General features: G+C 41.6%; 1 protein-coding gene across 4 annotated transcripts in view; it reads left to right on the forward strand.

Annotated features, from left to right (window-relative positions):
* The window catches only part of ADAMTS20 (ADAM metallopeptidase with thrombospondin type 1 motif 20), a 139,839-nt gene that overhangs the window by 117,406 nt on the left and 2,991 nt on the right, over positions 1 to 19,442 (forward strand). For 3 of the 4 annotated variants that reach the window (XM_060191745.1, XM_060191746.1, XM_060191747.1), the window contains 10 exons: positions 2,214 to 2,381; positions 4,819 to 4,992; positions 5,076 to 5,246; positions 7,204 to 7,404; positions 9,235 to 9,364; positions 9,795 to 9,889; positions 9,979 to 10,073; positions 10,981 to 11,114; positions 12,604 to 12,695; positions 18,811 to 18,915. In XM_060191745.1, the coding sequence (XP_060047728.1) occupies positions 2,214 to 2,381; positions 4,819 to 4,992; positions 5,076 to 5,246; positions 7,204 to 7,404; positions 9,235 to 9,364; positions 9,795 to 9,889; positions 9,979 to 10,073; positions 10,981 to 11,114; positions 12,604 to 12,695; positions 18,811 to 18,915 (1,365 nt within the window). The remainder of the gene's footprint in view (positions 1 to 2,213; positions 2,382 to 4,818; positions 4,993 to 5,075; positions 5,247 to 7,203; positions 7,405 to 9,234; positions 9,365 to 9,794; positions 9,890 to 9,978; positions 10,074 to 10,980; positions 11,115 to 12,603; positions 12,696 to 18,810; positions 18,916 to 19,442) is intronic. The other variant, XR_009550014.1, reaches the window with a different exon arrangement.

Raw genomic sequence — 19,442 nt, forward strand, 5'->3', positions numbered from 1 at the left:
GTAAGATCATCCCATATTCATCCTTTTTTTTAAAGGTATTTTTATTTATTTTATTTTTGAGAGAGATGCAGAGAGAGACAGAAACACCAGAGCACTGCTCAGCTCTGGCTTATGGTGGAGCAGGGGATAGAACCTGAGACTAAGGAGCCTCAGGCATGAGAGTCTTTTTGCATAACCATTATACTATTTCCCCTGCCCTCATCCTTTTGTTTCTTATCTCATTTAACATGATTGATTCAAGCTCTATCCAAGATGAGGTGAAGAAGGTGAATTCACCATTTTTAATAGCTGAGTAGTATTCCATTGTGTATCTAGACCACAACTATTCCATTGTGTAGAATTCCATTATGTATCTAGCCCCCAGCTTCCCACCTGCAGGGGAATCGCTTCACAAGCGGTGAAGCAGGTCTGCAGGTGTCTCTCTTTCTCTCCCCGTCTCTGTCTTCCCCTCCTCTCTCCATTTCTCTCTGTCCTATCCAACAACAACTGCAGCAATAACGACAACAACAATAACAACAATGACAATAAACAACAAGGGCAACAAAAGGAAAAAAATAGCCTCTAGGAGCAGTGGATTCATAGTGAAAGCACCTAGCCCCAGCAATAACCCTGGAAGGGAAAGAAAAGCATTTTTATAAATTATAAAAACAAAACCCCAAACATAAAACTATTTCTAAACAGTACATTCAGATTTTTTTTTTGGAAATGTTACTGAAATTTTTCCTAGAGGGATAGTATTGTTTTAATACTAAAAAGAAAGTCAAAGGTATTATGAGAAAGTCCTGAAAGGTGACACACCCAGTGGAGTGCACATATCGCCATGTGCAAGGACCCAGGTCCAAGCCACCACTCCCCACCTGCAGGGAGGAAGCTTCACAAGTGGTGCAGTGGTGCTGAAGTGGTGAAGTGGTGCTGCAAGTCTCTCTCTCTGTCATCCCTCTCAATTTCTCTGTCTGATTAAAACAAAAGGTCAAAGATGAGATCATTTAGTTTTTTGTTTTTGTTTTTTTGCCTTCAGGGTTATCACTGGTCCTTCACTAGGAATCCATTGCTCCTGGAGGCTATTTTCCCCTTTTGTTGCCCTTGTTGTTTACTGTTGTTGTTGTTATTATTATTGTTATTGCTGTCATTGTTGTATAGGACAGAGAGAAATCAAGAGAGGAAGGAAAGACAGAGAGGGGGAGAGATAGACACCTGCAGATCTGTTTGACTGCTTGTGAAGTAACCCCCACTGCAGGTGGGTGTTGGTATGCTTTTAAATTCTGCTTATAAGACCTTCTGTTTTGATCATCATGTTAAGTTCGCTTGTATTGCTTAACTCTGTGGTCTATTTACATAATCATTGTTTTCATTGGTCTAATCCCCACTGGTTCCTGTGCTTTTTCCTCCTCCCCACCCCCTATCCTACGTACTTCCTCTTCCTGACACTTCCTCCTCAGGAGATATATATAGGACAGGATTGTGATTAGAGATAGCTAGCTAGATCGAACTGCATCCCTGCTCGTCAATAAAGATTGAATTGCGTTCCCAGCTCAGCCATGAGTCCCTGGTCGTCTCTCTCCTGCCCACGAAGCTAGCCCACGAAGCTAGCCCGGCAGGTGGGGAGCCAGGGGCTGGAACCAGGATCCTTGAGCTGGTCTTTGTGCTATGTGTGCTTAACCTGCTGCGCTACCACCCGACACCCTATCATTTAGTTTTTTAATATACAAAGCATACTTTGCACTGAGGGTTAGAAATGGAAGTGTTGATGAATACACAAAATTGAAAGCAAAGGTATAGTGGAGTGTTTGTGATAACAGGTGTTAACCGCAGATATTTATTATTTATTTATTTATTTATTCATGAGAGCCATAGGAGGAGGGAAAGAACCAGACATCACTCTGGTATATGTGCTTCCGGGGACCAAACTCAGGACCTCATGGTTGAGAATCCAATGCTTTATCCACTGCGCCACCTCCCAGACCACAACTGCAAATCTTTAACCTTACAAGTTGGGAGCATTTATGTGCCCAGAGAAAGCCTGGAATATTGTGAACAATCAGTTCATTTTTTTTTTTTTTTACAGAAGTGTTTTATAGGATACCCTATAATGGCAGCAGCAATTACATAACTATTAAAGCCATGGTGGGTTTCTTGGTTCATTTTTTACTTGTATACAGCATTAAATTAATCCAGATATGGATGAACCCAATTCACCCACGCTTATTTTTCAGTGCTCTGCTTCCTGTGGAAGAGGCTTAAAGTACCGTGAGGTCCTCTGCATTGACCAAGTCCAAAGGAAAATAGAGGACAAGAACTGCGATCTCCTAAGGAAACCTCGTACTCACAAAGCTTGTCGATCGGCCAGATGTCCTTCATGGAAGGCCAAAGGATGGCAGGAGGTACGTGATGTGTTTCACAATGCTGCTGTGATGCAAGATCTCAAACACCGTAATTTCTCTACGGCTCAGTGTCCTTTCTCATTGTCTGCGACTTCCATTGTCCTGAGAACGTGAGTCTTGAAAACTAGCTGATTAAAAAAATGTTAATTACTTTTGATAATCTCTGGTCACTGAACCTAAGAGATAGTGGATTCCTTGTACACAAGGCATATGGATTAGTGTCTAGTGAGACAACTTTGGCTTCCTGAACTATGATTTGATTGCTAAAATAGACTCATCATCATTTCTCCATTTATTCACTAAATTCATCTTAGGGCAGTTTTGCTTAAGGTAAAGATGTGCCTTCTTTTATCTGGACCAAGATGTTGCAAATAATGATCGGCGACGTTGCTTCTGCTGAAGGCAAGGCTCTTCATATGACCAGCATATGACAGCTAAACCCTACTGCTGTCACGGGACAGGAGCCCCAAGGGAGAGGGGAGGGGTGGAAGGGGTGGGACTGAGATTTTCTTTGCTTGTTGGGCACTAACCTTCCTGATCTCCAGGATTCCTTTGTATCTGTGTAAGTGCTGTGGTTGAAACTCAGCAGGGTGCAGGTGGGGGGATACTCTCTGACCCCAGCCCATCAGCCCCACGACAAGGACTCGATCATTAGTGCTAACAAACTGGCCTTGCCAGCCAGTGGTAGCACACTCAGTAGAACACACTCAACACACTCAGCACAAGGACTTAGGTTCAATCCCCCAGTCCCCACCTGCAGGGGGTGTAGCAGCCTCACAGAAGTGAAGGAATCCTGCCCATATCTCCACAATGTCAACATGGGAATAGTCACAGTTTCCTGAGAATAGTCATTTCTGTTTGTATGTCTTACCAGAAAGCACTGCTCAACTCTAGCTTCTGGTGGCGCTGGGGAGGGAAGCTTTTTTTGGAGTAGTGTTGCAGTTCCACTCTCTCTCTCTCTCTCTCTCTCACTCTTTCTCTCTCTCTTTCTCTGACTCATACTCTAGCAAAGGAAAAACAAATGGCTGAGGGTAGGAATGGCACCAAGGCACAGTGATAATCCCAGTCACAAAAAACAAACAAACAAAACCTTAGGAAAAAAAAAAGAAACATAGAAAATAAGAAAAATATTCAGACACATTAGCATATAGTTTCAAAACTAACTTCTTAAAATTAGAGACTTTGGGAAAGGGAGGCAGTGACTCAGGGAGGCCAATCAAGTTATGAGCTCTTAGAATGTGTGTTGTTGGTTTCAGCTCTGTGTTTGCTTGTTAGGACAGAGACAGAAATTGAAAGGGAAGGGGAGACAGAGAGGGAAAGAGGAGCAGCTGCAGAAATACTTCACCACTGCAGGTGTCTCTCTTCCGCTTTCCTCTGCATCTCCTCCTTCCCTCTCAATTTCTCTTTGTTTCTATAGAAATAAAGAAAAAATATTAAAAGAGTAAAACTAAAAGAAAAAGAATAGGCCTCTCTTACCACCAAGTAAGAAATCATCATGCTGGGCAGGTGCAGACAGCATCATGGTTGTGCAAAGAGACTCTCATGCCTGAGGCTCCAAAGTCCCAGATTCAGTCCCCTGCACAAGCATGATCCAGAGCTGAGTAGTGCTCTGGAAAGAAAAAAACACAGAAAAAAGAAATATGATGCCAATTTCAAAACAGGAATGCATATCAAGGGAGTCTAGGATACAGATAGAAAGATATCAAGCCTTCAAACAGCACACATGTTTCTGCATAGTTCGTTTTCTCCTCTTGAATTGGTTTTCCTTGTCATAGATGTGAGCTTTGGACATCCACACAGCCCTAAAATCACTGTCAGAAGCAAATGACCACTTGGGAAGTCGTTGGCTTTTGATTTGCTCTATAAAAAGCACCCACTCTGAGTTCACAATTGCAGGCTGTCCCTGTTCGCCGTTCAGTGATGTCGTGGCAGCAGTGTAATTTCAGAGACACTTGGGAGCTAATCATGGGGTGCTCCCTGGTTCTGACGACACAAATTGTAACATTTCTTTAATATAATCGCCTGCTATAAAATAATTTCATTTCATTACCTCCTTACGTTAGGCCTCAAACGGAGAAGGTTTATTTGGCAAATTGCGACCACAGAGTTGCTCTGCTGGGGTTTTGAAGCAGCATTCTTCATTTACCACTGAGTAACTTTTTTTTTTTTTTTTTTTTTTTTAATAAAAGGACTCAGGACTGTAGCTTAATGAGGACTGCTAACTAGGAACAGTGGAGCCTCAGGCATGAGAGTCTCTTTGTACAACCATTATGCTATTTATCCCTGCCCCTTAATTGTATATACTTCTTGAATTTCTATAATATATATTTACATAACATACATTATAAATCACATAAAGTTTGCCACACAGTGGAACTATTTCTATTGAATTTGGCCTTTGTCACCTAACTGTTAAAATCCCTTGGGCTCCCTGTAGTGCTCTGTGACCTGTGGCTCTGGAGTGCAGCAGAGGGAGGTGTACTGCAGACTGAGAGGTGTGGGTCCAGTAGATGCAGACCTGTGTGACAGGGCCACCCGGCCAGAATTTCAGAGGCAATGCTGGCGTCAGGACTGCCTGCAGTACCAATGGGTGGCAAGAGACTGGCCAGATGTGAGTATTGCCAAGTCAGCTTGCAAACAAGGCAGACACTGGAGGGAGAGAGCGTGGTACTCACCTCTTCCTCGCATTTCTAGTGTCCCCTTGCGTGTGAGCAAACGGAGACCCTCCGGCAGGTGTGGTGTGTTGATGCCCAGCACGTCCAGGTGAAAGAGAGTCTCTGTGACCCTTTAGCCAGACCTCTGTCAACGAAAAAGTGCAGAAACCCTGCCTGCAAGTACATTGTGGTGACAGGAGACTCCTCGAAGGTAAAACAATGAATGTTTACCACTGGGAGAAAAAACAGCACAGTCTAACGTTTGACCCTGTTAAAACTGGAGAGGAGGGCAGAGAATGGATTCACATCAGACTGAGATAATCTAAGACATGAACTGGTGAGACAGCTGGATGGTGCCATGATGTGGAATAGTGGCATGCCCCTTAGATTTGAGTTCAGTGTAGACCTTGAAAAAATATTTTGCTTGCTTGTTTGCTTATTTATTTATTTGATACAGACAGAGACAAACTGAGATGGAAGGGGGAGGTAGAGGAGACAGAAAGAGAGATACCTGCAGACCTGTTTTCATCATTTGTGAAGCTTACTCCCTGCAGATAGCAGCTGGGGGTTTGAACTCTGGTCCTTGTCCGTAGTAACATTTGCACTCAGCAGGGTGTGTCACTATCTAGCCTCCTAGGGACATGTTTATGGATGCCAACATTGAAAGTAGCTACCAGAAGGTTTGACAAGGTAGCCCTGTCTGGGGACTTGTTTTGTGGAAACAATTTTATGAGGCATAACACTGCCCTCCTTTCTTTTTTGTCACACACACTCTCTCTCTCTCTCTCCCCTTTACTTTTTTTCTTCCTTCCTTCCTCCGTCCCTTCCTCCCTCCCTTCCTTCTTCTTTCCTTCCTTTCTTTCTTCCTCCCTCCCTTTCTTTCTCTCTCTCTTTCTTTCTTTCTTCTCCTTCCTTCCTTCCTTCCTTCCTCCCACCCTCCCTCCCCACCCCCCCTTCTGTAGAGTCCAGCTCTATGGGGTCTGAAGGAAGGGAGGGAAATGAAACACTCAAGCAAGGAACCTTGGAATCATTCGGGGAATGGAACCCTGAGCATGCTTTTTGGGGTGTTTATTATTATTATTATTATTATTTTTATAAAAAGGAAACATTAACAAAACCAGAGGTAAGAGGAGTATGGCTCTACACAATTCCCACCACCAGAACTCCGTATTCCATCCCCTCCCCTGATAGCTTTTCTATTCTTTAACTCTCTGGGAGTATGGACCCAGGGTCATTATGGGATACAGAAGGTGGAAGGTCTAGTTTCTGTAATTGCTTCCCCACTGAACATGGGTGTAGGCAGGTCGATCCATATTCCCAGCCTGTCTCTCTCTTTCTCTAGTGGGGCAGGGCTCTGGGGAAGCAGGGCTCCAGGACACATTGGTGGGGTTGTCTGTCCATGGAAGTATGGTTGGCATCATATTGGGGTGTTTTTACATAGCAATTTTTTTGGGCCCACTTCCCCCTGAATCTGGATCATCAACCAATTATATAATTGTTTGTCTTATTTTTCTGAGACATTGTCTTCCCCCAGTCTAGTCTGGGAGAAGGTCAGGAGCAACTAGGGGTGGTCTTTACAGACTGTGATTTTCCTCAGAGAGCTGTTTCACAACACATACTCACCATGGAGGTTCGCCTCTCTAAACAAGTTTTTAATTTTATGTACTACAAAATTTGCCAATGAAAGCTATTTTAAGAGGTTTTCCACCATTTCTCTCCTGCATAACCTGATTTCTTACACCCTTCCTCCTTCTCTCCCTTCCTTCTTTCATTCCTTCTTTGATAGGGCAGAGAGGAACTGAGATTAAAAGGACAGATAGAGGATGAGAGAGAGATAGCTGCAGACTGCTTCACCACTTGTGAAGCTTCTCCTTCTCCCCTGAAAGTGGGGACCAGGGGCTTAAGCCTGGGTCCCTGAGCATGGTAACGTGTGTGCTCAACGTGGTCCTGCTCCTTTTCTTTATATTGGTGCAACTCTAGGAAAGTTGCCTCGTGTTTCTGAACCTTTGTTTGCTCATCTGCAAATGAGGCCAATGAAGAGGTTTGTTGTGGGGGCGACATGACTTAGCAGTGTATGTGTTAAGTGCTTGGCAACTACTGGGCTCTAGTTAAGCTTTAGGACATTTAACCCCCCCCCTCCAGTCCCCTTGTAACAGTGTATTTCTCAGTGTGCAGGTAACTGTGGGTTTCATTACCGACAAAGGATTACGTACTGCATTGGAGTCCTATCCACTGAGAAATGGAAGCCCCGCCTGCTCTGGCCTGTGCACTATGGAGAATGTCCAGTGCTGCCCTCCCCTCAGGTCTACAAATGCGATTTCAGGAGCTGTCTGCACATGGCCATGTGGAAAGTTGGAAAATGGAGCAAGGTTAGTATACAACTGTGAGTTTCAAAACTTGTGAGTGAGACTTCTTAGATGTGAGGTGCATGGCAACCTGCATTCCTAATATTATACCCCTATTGCCTATACCATTAGCGTGTGTGTGTGTGTGTGTGTGTGTGTAGTCATCTTGGGGCTTCACCACCCCAACTGACTTTCTGAGATATCAAGAATGAGACAGGGACTGGGAGATGGTGGGTGCATCCAGTGGTTTTCACATGGTACCGTGTTGAAGGACCCATGTTCAAGCTCCTTGTCCCTACCTTCAGGGGGAGATCTTCACAAGTGGGAAAGCAAGCTTGTAGATGTCTCCCTTTCTCTCCCGCGCTCTAACTCTCCAATTCTCTCTCAATTTCCTCTATGTCTCTAGTGATTAAATAAATAAGTAAATTCTAAAAATAAATAAATGAAAAAAAAAAAAGAAAGGAAGAGTGAGATAGAGAGGCAGAGGGAAAGTACCAAAGTTTCCTCTGTTGCTGTAGGAACTGGGCTCAAACGTGGGTCATCCACACTTAGCAGAGCAATACACTCTCCACCTGAGTTATTTTGCTGGCTCAGAGACAAATTCTTTTTAAAAGCATATATTTATTATGAGAGAGAGAAAGAGGGAGGGAGAAAGTCACTCTACAATAGGCAATGCTGGGAACAATGCCCAGGACTTTACTCTTTCCCCAGCGTCAAGATAACAATCGTATCCCTCACTGTTTGCTGCTATAAACTTCTGGTAAGCACAGTGGCCTGTATTTTCAGTGAATGCTTAAGAAATATTTCTGTTTAAGATGTAAAAACTATTTAAATGTGAGCATTGAAAGTTATTTTCTCTATCTTTAATCCTCAATTTGGTTGATAGAAAGCAAGTAAATATTGCTTTATAAACTTAGCACACGAGTTAATGAGAAACAACTCAGTAGTCTTAATAGATATCATTAATTAATATTTTGTAAGTGTTAGCATGATTATACAAACTAGGTTAAAAAATCAGTAATTTGGAAAGAATAAGATTAAATTTATGCCTCTAGCTTCCCCCTCCCCCATCTCTTTCTAGCCTCTAGAATAGTTCTAGCTGACTGTAGGCTGGACACACTGAGTGTGGTCTGCCTGTAGACATCACTGCTTTGTTACGAAAGGACCCATGTTGCGTCATGGCCAACCTCAGAAGACAATGGCAAACATTACTCTTTTCTTAACAAACATGAATTCTATTACCAAGCTGTCATTCAATGGAGGGAATAAAAAAATTCATGAAGATCAATCATTTCAATGAGGCTTAGTGGTAAAATATAAAGATATTAATATACATTTATTTAAACAGTTGTTAGAACAGTTCTAGCTGGATCATTTACCAGGACTAAAGTTAGATCATGCTATAAAAGGAATGTTGTTTACTATATGCAAGAAAAAGAAAAAATATTTGCTTACCTTCTCAACACTATCTTGGTAATAAGCACATCTATTACTATCTCATAAATATGTTTTTATTTTATTATTTTAATTTTTTAACCACCTTTATTTATTTATTAGAGGCAGCCAGAAATCGAGGGGAATGGAGAGGTAGAGAGGGAAAGAGACAGAGAGATACCTACAGCCCTGCTTCACCACTAACAAAGCTTTTCCCTTGCAGGTGGGGACCAAGGGCTTGAACCTGTGTCCTTGCACACTGTAACAGGTTTGCTCAACCTGGTGCACCATCACCCAAGCCCCCCAGTAAATGTATTCATATCACACAGTTTTATTCATTGAAAGAAAGAGAAACTTAAAATTTCTGGACCTGGTGTGTTACCTGTTCTACATCCAACCTTCATATTTCCCTTTACTCAGTGCTCAGTGACTTGTGGAGTTGGGATAATGGATAGAAGAGTTGAATGCATGACTGAAGATGATGTTTCCAGTGGCTTCTGTTTAAAGCACTTAAAACCTGATGCTCAAAAGAAATGTTATGTCAATAACTGTAAGTAATCTACTTCAAAAATCAACCCATACCCAAATGTTCCAAAATGTTTTGATCAAGATTTTAAAATGAACATTTAGGGACTGGGTGGTGATGCACCTGGTTGAGCACACATGTTATAGTGAACAAGGACCTGGGTTCAAGCCCCTGGTCCCCACCTGCAGAGAGAAATCTTTGCAAGTGGTGAAGCAGTGATGCAGGTGTCTCTCTCCCTTTCTATCTCCCCTTCTTTCTCGATTTCTGGCTGCCTCTAATAAACAAATCAAGGTAATGAAACAAGGAAGAAAATAGATATTTGGAGGAGTCCTATACACCACAAAATGAAATGTCTGGTTTTATTAGAGTGTAGTAACACGTGTATGTTTGTATTTGCTATCTGCTATTTGTAATTTTCTTGATAGTCACAAGCTTCCCTCACGTGTCTTTGAAGGCAAAACGTTTATCAGCTGCAAGGAAATGCAAGTGAAAAACAACATTACCAAGGATGGGGACTATTACCTTCATATTAAGGGAAGGCTGATAAAGGTATTATGCAAACAGCCCCTAGTAGAGTTTAACCATTGATCACTGACTTTGGAAAAAAACTTCTCTAGATTGTTGCATCTCTTCTTCAGATCTACTGTGCAGACATGCACTTGGGAAACCCCAAGGAATATATATCCTTGGTCAGAGGTGTAGAAGACAACTTTTCTGAAGTATATGGCTTAAGGTATGAGGCATGTTTTGTCTTGTCTATGTAATTTTATGGTTTTCACAAGTGACTTAGTACTTTTATGGGCTGGGGAGATAGCACAATGGTTATGCAAAAAGACTTTCATGCCCAGAGCGCCAAAGGCCTCAGGCTCAATTCCCAGCACCACTAAACCAAACCTAACCAAACCCAACCCAACCCAACCCAACCCAACCCAACCCAACCCAACCCAACCCAACCCAACCCAACCCATCCCATCCCATCCCATCCCATCCCATCCCATCCCATCCCATCCCATCCCATCCCATCCCATCCCATCCCATCCCATCCCATCCCATCCCATCCCATCCCATCCCATCCCATCCCATCCCATCCCATCCCAACCAATCCAATCCAATCCAATCCAATCCAATCCAATCCAATCCAATCCAATCCAATCCAATCCAAAGCAAAGCAAAGCAAACCAAACCAAGAACTTTTAGCATCAAAAGAGCTTACAAAAGACTGAATAATTTAGGAACAGATAGACACAAGAACCCAGGCTCGGTTCTAGATTATTCAGTGATAAGGACTTGTACATTGACGTGTACTCACAGACAGAGTGACTATGATGAATACAGTGGGAAGAAAGGCAGTAAGGCAGTAGAGAAAGGAACCTTCAAGATCTCTGTGTTTTCATCAAAATCAGATTGATTCCAGCAGCAAAAGTCAGGGATATCACAGCTGATTATTTTACCACAAACTATGGTGAGTTTCACATTGAGAATTTTGCATATTATTGAGCTTTTTTTTTTTTTCATTTTGTTACTTCACCTAACACCATTGAAAAGTAGGACTGCAGTCTCTTAGCTCCCCACTTCCCAAGTTCATCATTTGGTCTAAAAGAATGTCTTTTAATAATAAAAAAATTCTGATGGTGTTACAGGCTACAAAATCCATATGAGTGCCCTTTTAATGGAAGTAGGAGGCAAGATTGTGACTGTAGGAAAGACTATTTGGCGGCGGGGTACACTGTGTTCAGCAAAATCAGAATTGATCTCACATCTATGCAGATCAAAAGTAAGTTCTGAGTCATTCTTGAAATATGAAAGTGCTCCATATCCTTATTACTTATTTTGTCTGAGAGAGAGTTCCAGACACCATACCATCATGTGCAAGGTCAGGGCTTCATGTGGAAACCAGGGCTTCATCCTTTAATGAATGGACTCTACACACTGAGCCACCTTCCCAGCTGCTCAGACTTTAAGTGAAGATTGTAGCACGAGATGATTAGAAAGTTGTGTCTTCTGGGACCAGGTGGTGGTGAACCTGGTTCAGTGCACACATTACAGTGTATAAGGACCTGGGTTCTAGTCCCCAGCCCCCATCTGCAGGGAGAAAGCTTCACAAGTGGTGAAGTAGTGCTTGCTGTCGGTGTCTCTCTGTCTCTCTCCCTCTCTATCCCCCTTCTCTCTAAATTTTTCTCTGTCCTATCAAATAAAATAAATAAAGTTTAAAAAAGGTATTTGAAAAAAGTTGTGTCTTCTCACACGGTGTGGGGTGTGAAAATATACCCCTGAAATTTTAATTTTGTAAGGCATTGTCAAATTACTAAGAACACAGAACAAAAAGAATGTGTTTTCTCTACTCCAGCCTGTTTTGTTTCCCCCTTGAAGATAGAGGCATAGGAGGCAAGGAGGCAGAGAAAGGGAGTCAAAGAGACCACAGCACTGAGGTTACCTTCAGTGAGGTGGGAGCTAGGTTCCAACTTGGGTCACACACGTGGGAAAGCATCATACTGTCCAAGACAGCTCTTCTGCTGGCCCAGTCTCAGTCTTGAGTATCATGGACAAGCAGTGGTGTGTGGCTAAGTGCTCACTGATGAGCTACCTAGGAAAAATACTGAGTCCTACTGCTTACTAATTGATATGTAAACTGCCATCATGGTTGATGTTAAGTTACCAGCTTAAAGTCTGCATACATGGCACTTGTAATAGACATACAGGGTTGGTTCCCGTGATTTGGTGCAAGCTAATACTGGTACGCTACACAAGCTCTCTAAGCTATGGGAACTGCCCTTGAAGATAGGACAGATATTTTCAGAAATGTTACATTTGGAGGAGTACCTCTAAGACACGGACTGGCATTGCAGTGGGAGCTTGCAGAAATCTCAGAATCTTCTGGAAAAACTTAAGTGTTTTGAAATGTTAATGAAAGAGCTGTCAGCTGGGTGGCCACTGCCAGAGATCTCATTTAAGCAACTCAAACAGGAAGAACTGATGGCATCAGCTGACTTGTATGGTTACTTCCAAACTATTTTCACCCAGATGATCTTATCTGTGTTATTTTACATGGAATTTCTCCAAATTATTACCAATCAGGAAATCTTGCTAATGACATTAATATGGTTCTGTTATTTATTATAATCATGCAGCATTTTGCTTACTTTTTTGGACTGTTTATATAAAAATAGGGAGAATATGCTATGAAGGATCTAGATGTTGTGAGGAAAACTGGAGACCCTGTGGTGTCTTGATGCTAAGGGGTCTTCTTATGCATTGTCTTCTAGCAACAGACCTTCTCTTTGCCCAGACACTCTTTGGAAAGGCAGTGCCCTTTGGCACAGCTGGAGATTGCTACAGCGCTGCCAGATGCCCACAGGTATTTCTTAGTTCTTGGACTGTTTTTGTCATTATTATGAATAAAACAATACTGTTTCTCTTCCTTCATTTTCTTGGGCAAAAAATATACCTCCACCCCCTATACACATGTTAAGGCAGTGTCATCAGCAGTGGAGCAGTGCTGTGGAGTCTCTTTCTGTATGTGTCTCTCCCTCTCTATTTCTCCCCACCATACAGAGCAGGGGTGGGGGACATCTGGCCCTAGGGCATCTTTTGGTCTGGCCCTGCCAAGACAACAGCAGGCAAGACTCAAATTTCAATAAATCTGGGAGGTTTTTTAGTTAGTTTGTTTGTTTTTTCATAAAAACACTAAGTGCTCATTTTTAAGTTGATTGTTTTGTATGGCCTGAAGATGATGTTATAATTATCTAAATGGCCCATGGAAGGTAAAAAGGTCCCAGTGTGCATGGGATTTCAGTGAGAGGTGTTAGCACAGTCAGGTTTTGAAATAGCAAGACAGCTACTTCCACTAACACTACTAACACTATGCCCCTCCTATCGTATCTTGAGGCAATTACGTAGTTGTAAAATGGGTAGTCCAAGTTTATATAGTTTTTTATAGACACTCCATGTTAGCAATCTGTTCTTTGAAAAAGACAGAGGCATAACCAGTAATAGAATGTTCTTCCTTTCTCATTAAGGGGAACGCAAAACTCTATCCACCCTCCCCCCCACCAGCAGACACTACTGGGCATAGGTACACATGAGTAAAAGGACCTATACTTGTTCTATATTCAGTCTGCATTCAAGTGACTGAAGTTACTGTTACCAAAAATACAAACTGTCCAGTATTTTGGGAGATGTTCTGTCAAATACATAAACCAGGTTCTGTGTTAAGTTACACAACATTTGCATGAATCCTCTCCAGATGTTTGATGTCACAGGAAAAGCTTGTTCTGTTGTTTAGCTTTCACCAAAACCACATTGGTGGTGTTTGCATATGACAAAGCACCAGGGACATAAAGGCTAAAAAGAGAACGGATACATATGGCACCCTTACGAAAAATAAACTTCCCCACGTTGCAACACATTAAGAAGTGTGATGTGACTGTAGAATACATAGATTGGAAATAAAGTAGGGCACTTTGTACCTTTCCAGGAACACACAATAAAAACTCATTACTTTGCTCTCATGCAATGTTGCTTAATAAGAGCAAAATAAATAACCACCTTAAATCAATGCCATTGGATTGAAGCCATCATCCTCTTTGAGTTTTCAGACCCAGCTGTTAGACATTTTAAATGCGCATTATTTATTACTAAGATGTACAATTTGATATCTATCTATAAGATCTGCCTTTCTTTGACTATATCATTTATATCATCTTGTTTTTGCCTACCTCATCTATCGTATCATTAAGAATACTACATTAAAATTGTTCTTCTATTTAGTACGTTCCTATTTACATATCCTTACCTTATCTACCTATATGTTTTTATTTTTTTTTTAAGCTGTATTGTTTAATGCTTAAAGCTCCGGTGTCATGTCTTCATTGTGGATCATGAGTCAGCACTTTTTGACCATGTTTTCCTGATTTTAGACTTGAATTCTTCTTTTACCATTTCAGGATTGCTACTCTTGATTCCCCATTTTTATTTCACTTATCATGCCTTCTTTTATCTTTAGTCTTTATAAATTATTTCAAGTGTGTTTCTTGATACATAGCATGTAGCCGGTTTTTGTTGGTCAATGACGGCTTTTAAAAAAATTTTCCTTAAATAGAGTCATAAGAATCTACCTCTTAAAAAAGTTTATTATTTTAAGCAACATACAGTAAATTTGCCTTTTAGAATATACAGTTTAAGAGCCTTAACATCTGTAGAGCTTCATGTTACCATCTCCATCATCAGAAGATAGAGCAGCTCTTTCTAATTCCTCCATGGAATCCACTCCTTCCTCTCACAGGACTGGTAAACACGGATCAGTTCTCTGGTGTCACAGCATCGATTTCTCCGGGTTGTCATGCAAATGTCTTACAGCCTATAGCCTTTGGAGATTCATTTCTTTCACTAAACACAATGCCTTTGAGATCCACTTGCGTTGCTGCATGTGTCAGTAATTTGTTCTTTGTTATTACTGAGGGTTATTCTATCATGTGATGTTGCAAACTTACCCTACAGTTTATAGTCATCCCTGGGGAGAAAATGGGTTGTTTATAATTTTGGGAGGGAAGGACTAAGAGTAGAGTTGATGTACACACACGTGCACAAGTTTTTGTGTAAATATACTTTTAATTTCTCTATATAAATGCCTCTGAGTGGGATTATCAGGTCATATAGTTTATGTATAGTTCACTGTTTTTTTTTTAAAGAATGCCGGTGACAGAAAAATCTATGAAGATTCATCTTGTAAGCATCTTATTCTCATTCCAACATAAAATAAAGGAACTAGAGGACAACTCCACTTTTAAAATCTGTAAAACTAGCTTCCAAATATACCTTTTTCATATCCAGTGTAACATGTCTATGCTAAGGTTGGAGGTTGGAGGGAAGAAGTTCTGAAGGAATCAAAACTTAAACTGACCTGTACCTATCTAAAGGCAAGCTGGCTGATTTCGTTCTCCAGCTCACACTCCTCCCTATCCTTCTAATACATTTAGTCTTTATTAAGGAAGAAAGCAAGGAGAAAAGGAAGGGGGGAAGAAAGGAAGGGAGAAAGAAAAGGAAGGGAGGAAGGAAGGGAGGAAGAAATATACATATACTATATGACCTGATAATCCCACTCAGAGGGAAGAATGGAATGAAGGAAAGCAATTGCCAAACTCTTTTATAGAGTGGCCATACCATTAAAAATTTTATTTATATATTTTATTAGTGGTTTAATATTGATTTACACAATTATAATAGTGGTAGAATTCCATAACATTTCCATCACCAAGGTTTTGTGTCTTTATCCCTTTCATCAGAAATTGCAGTAATTCTCCCATGGTCCCAGATATTGGTTGACTTTATAGCTATATCTACCTATTCTTTTTTTGCCCTCCCCCATTTTTTTTTACATTCCTGCCCCTGCCCCTTCACTTCCTTTCTTTTTCTTTTTCTTTCCCTTTCTTTTTTCATTTTTCTCTTTTCTTTCTTTTTTTCTTTTTAATTTTGCCTCCAGGGTTATTGCTGGGACTTGGTACCTCCACTATGAATCCACTGCTCCTGGAGGCTATTTTTTTTTCCTTTTTGTTGTTATTATTATTGTTATTGCTGTCGTTGTTGTTAGATAGGACAGAGAGAAATCAAGAGAGGAAGGGAGACAGAGAGGGGAAGAGAAAGATAGACATCTGAAGACCTGTTTCATCACTTGTGAAGTGACCCCCCTGCAGGTGGGGAGCCGGGGGCTGGAACAGGGATCCTTATACACATCTTACACATTTGAGAGTGCCGAATCCTAACCACTAGACCACCAGGGAAGGTGCTCCCCACACATTTGAATGATAATCTTGCAGGGCAAAGTATGCACGACTGATGGTTCTTGTCTTTTAAAACCTTGAATATACCACTTCATTCTCTCCTGGCCTTTATGATTTCTGCAGAGAAATCTGTTGCAAGTCTGACTGCATTGAATTTATAAGTCAATTTCCTCTTTCCCCTGGCAGCTTGTAATTTTTTTTCTTTGCCCATGATTTTTGATAGTTTCACAATGATGTGTCTTAGTGTAGGTCTATTTGGGTTTAGATATTTGGGAGCTCTCTCTACTTCCTGAACATCTATATCCTTCCTTACCACATGCCAGACTTGGAAAATTATTCACTACTATTTCTTTGAATATGGTTTTGTCCCCGACTTTCTCTCCTCTACTTCTGAGACCTCTTTAATTCTGATATTTGTTTTTCTGGTGGAATCTTCAATCTCTTAAAGAGTTATTTTTATTTTTCCTAAATATTTTTTTCTCCTACTTTGAAGTCAGATAGTGTGGTCAGTTTGTCTTCTGCTTCTGATGCTCCTTCTTACACATGGATAAGTCTGCTTTCTTGTCTTGCTATTTGAGACTGAAATGCATTCAAAATGTCCTTCATACCCCATAACTCTGTTTTCAAGTTTTCCATTTTCCTATCAAGTGTATCTTTTTTTCCCCCTCCAGGTTTATCGCTGGGGCTCAGTGCCAATTCTACAAATCCACTGCTCCTGGAGGCCATTTCCCCCCATTTTTTATTAGATAGGAAATTGAGAGAGGAGGGGGATATAGAGAGGGGTAGAGAAAGACACTGGCAGACCTGCTTCACTACCTGTGAAGCGAACCCCCCTGCCCGCAGGTGGGGAGCTGGAGGCTTAAACCGGGATCATTGTTCTTCATACTGTGGGCATTTAACCCTGTGCGTTACTGCCTAGACCCATTCGAGTGAATCTTTAAGGGCATGGATTTTTTTCTTAATCCGTTTCACTATTATTGAACTGAGAGCTTCATATTTCTTCAAATTTCCTGATAATGCATTCTGGAAACTCTTTCTCTCATAGCCCTCCAGGATTCATAAACATCATTAACTTTCCATGGTTCCTCTTGATTTTGCAGAACCAGTGTTTTCCTAGTTTCCCCCATCTGTTTTCGTTTTTGTTGTTGCCCTCAGGTGGTGCTAGGTTTTGCTTTGTATGTGAACTAGAGTGGGAGGGGAGGATCTTTGGTACCTACTTGGAGTGTGTGGAGGGTGGGGAATATTCCAGACCTCCTTCTCTTCCCAGACTAATTCCTGAGAGCATGAGCTCTTCTGTGAGGTCAAAGATACTTTTCTTGCCTCAGGACAGTCTGATCCTGATCTCCAGCTGCTGCTGCTTCTCCTCTTCCTCTTCCTCCTCCTCGTTTTTCTCCTCTTCCTCTCACTCCTCTTCCTTCTTCTTCTTCTTCTTTTGCCTCCAGGTTATTGCTGGGGCTCAGTGCTTGCACCATGAATCCACTGCTCCTGGAGGCTTCCCCCCTTTTTGTTGCCCTTGTTGTTTTATCGTTGTTGTGGTTATTATTATTGTTGTTATTGCTATCATTGTTGTTGGACAGGCCAGAGAGGAATGGAGAGAGGAGGGAAGACAAGAGGGGGGAGAGAAAGATAGACACCTGAAGACCTACTTTACCGCTCATGAAGCGACCCCTCTGCAAGTGGAGAGCCAGGGGCTGGAACAGGGATCCTTATGCTGGTCCTTGCGCTTTGCACCATGTGTGCTTAGCCTGTTGTGCTACCGCCTGACCCCCTGCTCACCAGCTTCTCTATGGAAGCTGGGACATCTTAGAATTTGATAGGCTTCCCTGATGCCACAGGGTACTGTGTTCTACTCTCCCAGTTCCTCTGAAGGATGCCCTGGAGTGTGCTCAAAGCCTGTGGCTTCTACAGTTCTAAATGGCAGTCCAGAGCTCTTTTTAAGCCACATGGATCCTTTAGGTCTGTCGCATGACTTTGAACCAATTGTAAATATGGTGCCCGCTTGCAACATGGTGCTGCTGTTACTGCCTGAGTCCTTCTCTCCCCCTCCTGTTCATGCTGTCCACATGCATCACCAATCTTCAGGTAGTGATGCTCCTTTATTTACCAGAAATCTCAGCTTTTCTCTCATGAAAATTGAGATAACAAAGCAGATATTTCTTATAATGAGCAAGACTTGTTTGCAACCAGACATAAAAGTCTTTCTGCTCACCTTCTTTAGTAGAATAAGATTGTGCTCGTCTTCTTTTATTTTATGAATTTCTCCAAGAATCTTATAAGCTTTTCCAAAGTTTAGGGCCCTACTATGGCTGTTGTGTGTACATTTTCTATCATAACCAAAGGTAGATCTTTGAGATTCAGCAAATTTTGTCTTTTCTTTTTTTTTTTTAAATTTTTAAATTTCATTTATTTATTTTCCTTTTGTTTCCCTTGTTTCTTTTTATTGTTGCTGCTGTTGTTATTGATGTCATCACTGTTGGATAGGACAGGGAGAAATGTAGAGAGGAGGGGAAGACAGAGAGGGGAAAAGAAAGACAGACACCTGCAGACCTGCTTCACCACCTGGGAAGCAACTCCCCTGCAGATGGGAAATTTTGTCTTTTCTTAGGCAATTCATATCCAGGTGTTTCTCCTCCAGAACAGTCTTCCATGTCTAGTGAGTTTTACTATTTTTATTTTGTTTTGTTTCCAACCTAGGGACAATTCAGCATTAACTTGGCAGGAACAGGACTGAAGATCTCCAGTACAGCCAAGTGGCTTGCCCAAGGGAGTTATGCCTCTGTCATCATACACAGATCACAGGTAGGCATGGTGGGCCAAGAACTGTTTGAAGTACGTATATCTGTGATGTGAAACGGTATTAAATATCCTCCATCGAACTTTCAGAAGGCTATAAGTGGACCTACCCTATGACCCTGCAGTTCCTCTCCTGGGTATATATCATCAAAAAATATCTATCAGGGAGTTGGGTGGTAGTGCGGCGGGTTAAGGGCATGTGGCACAAAGTGCAAGGTTCCTGGTTTGAGCCTCTGGCTCCCCACCTGCAGGTTAGTTGCTTCACAGGCAGTGAAGCAGGTCTACAGGTGTCTGTCTTTCTCTCCCCCTCTCTGTCTTCCCCTCCTTTCTCCATTTCTCTCTGTTGTATCCAACAATGATGACATCAACAACAATAATAACTACTACAACAATAAAACAACAAGGGCAGCAAAAAGGAAATAAATAAATAAATAAATATTTAAAAAGATCTGTGTAGACCTATGTTCATAGCAACACAATTTGTAATATCCAAAACCTGGAAGCAACCCAGGTGTCCAACAACAGATGAGTGG

The sequence above is a fragment of the Erinaceus europaeus genome, chromosome 5 (assembly GCF_950295315.1).
Source record: "Erinaceus europaeus chromosome 5, mEriEur2.1, whole genome shotgun sequence".
Lineage (NCBI taxonomy): Eukaryota > Metazoa > Chordata > Mammalia > Eulipotyphla > Erinaceidae > Erinaceus > Erinaceus europaeus.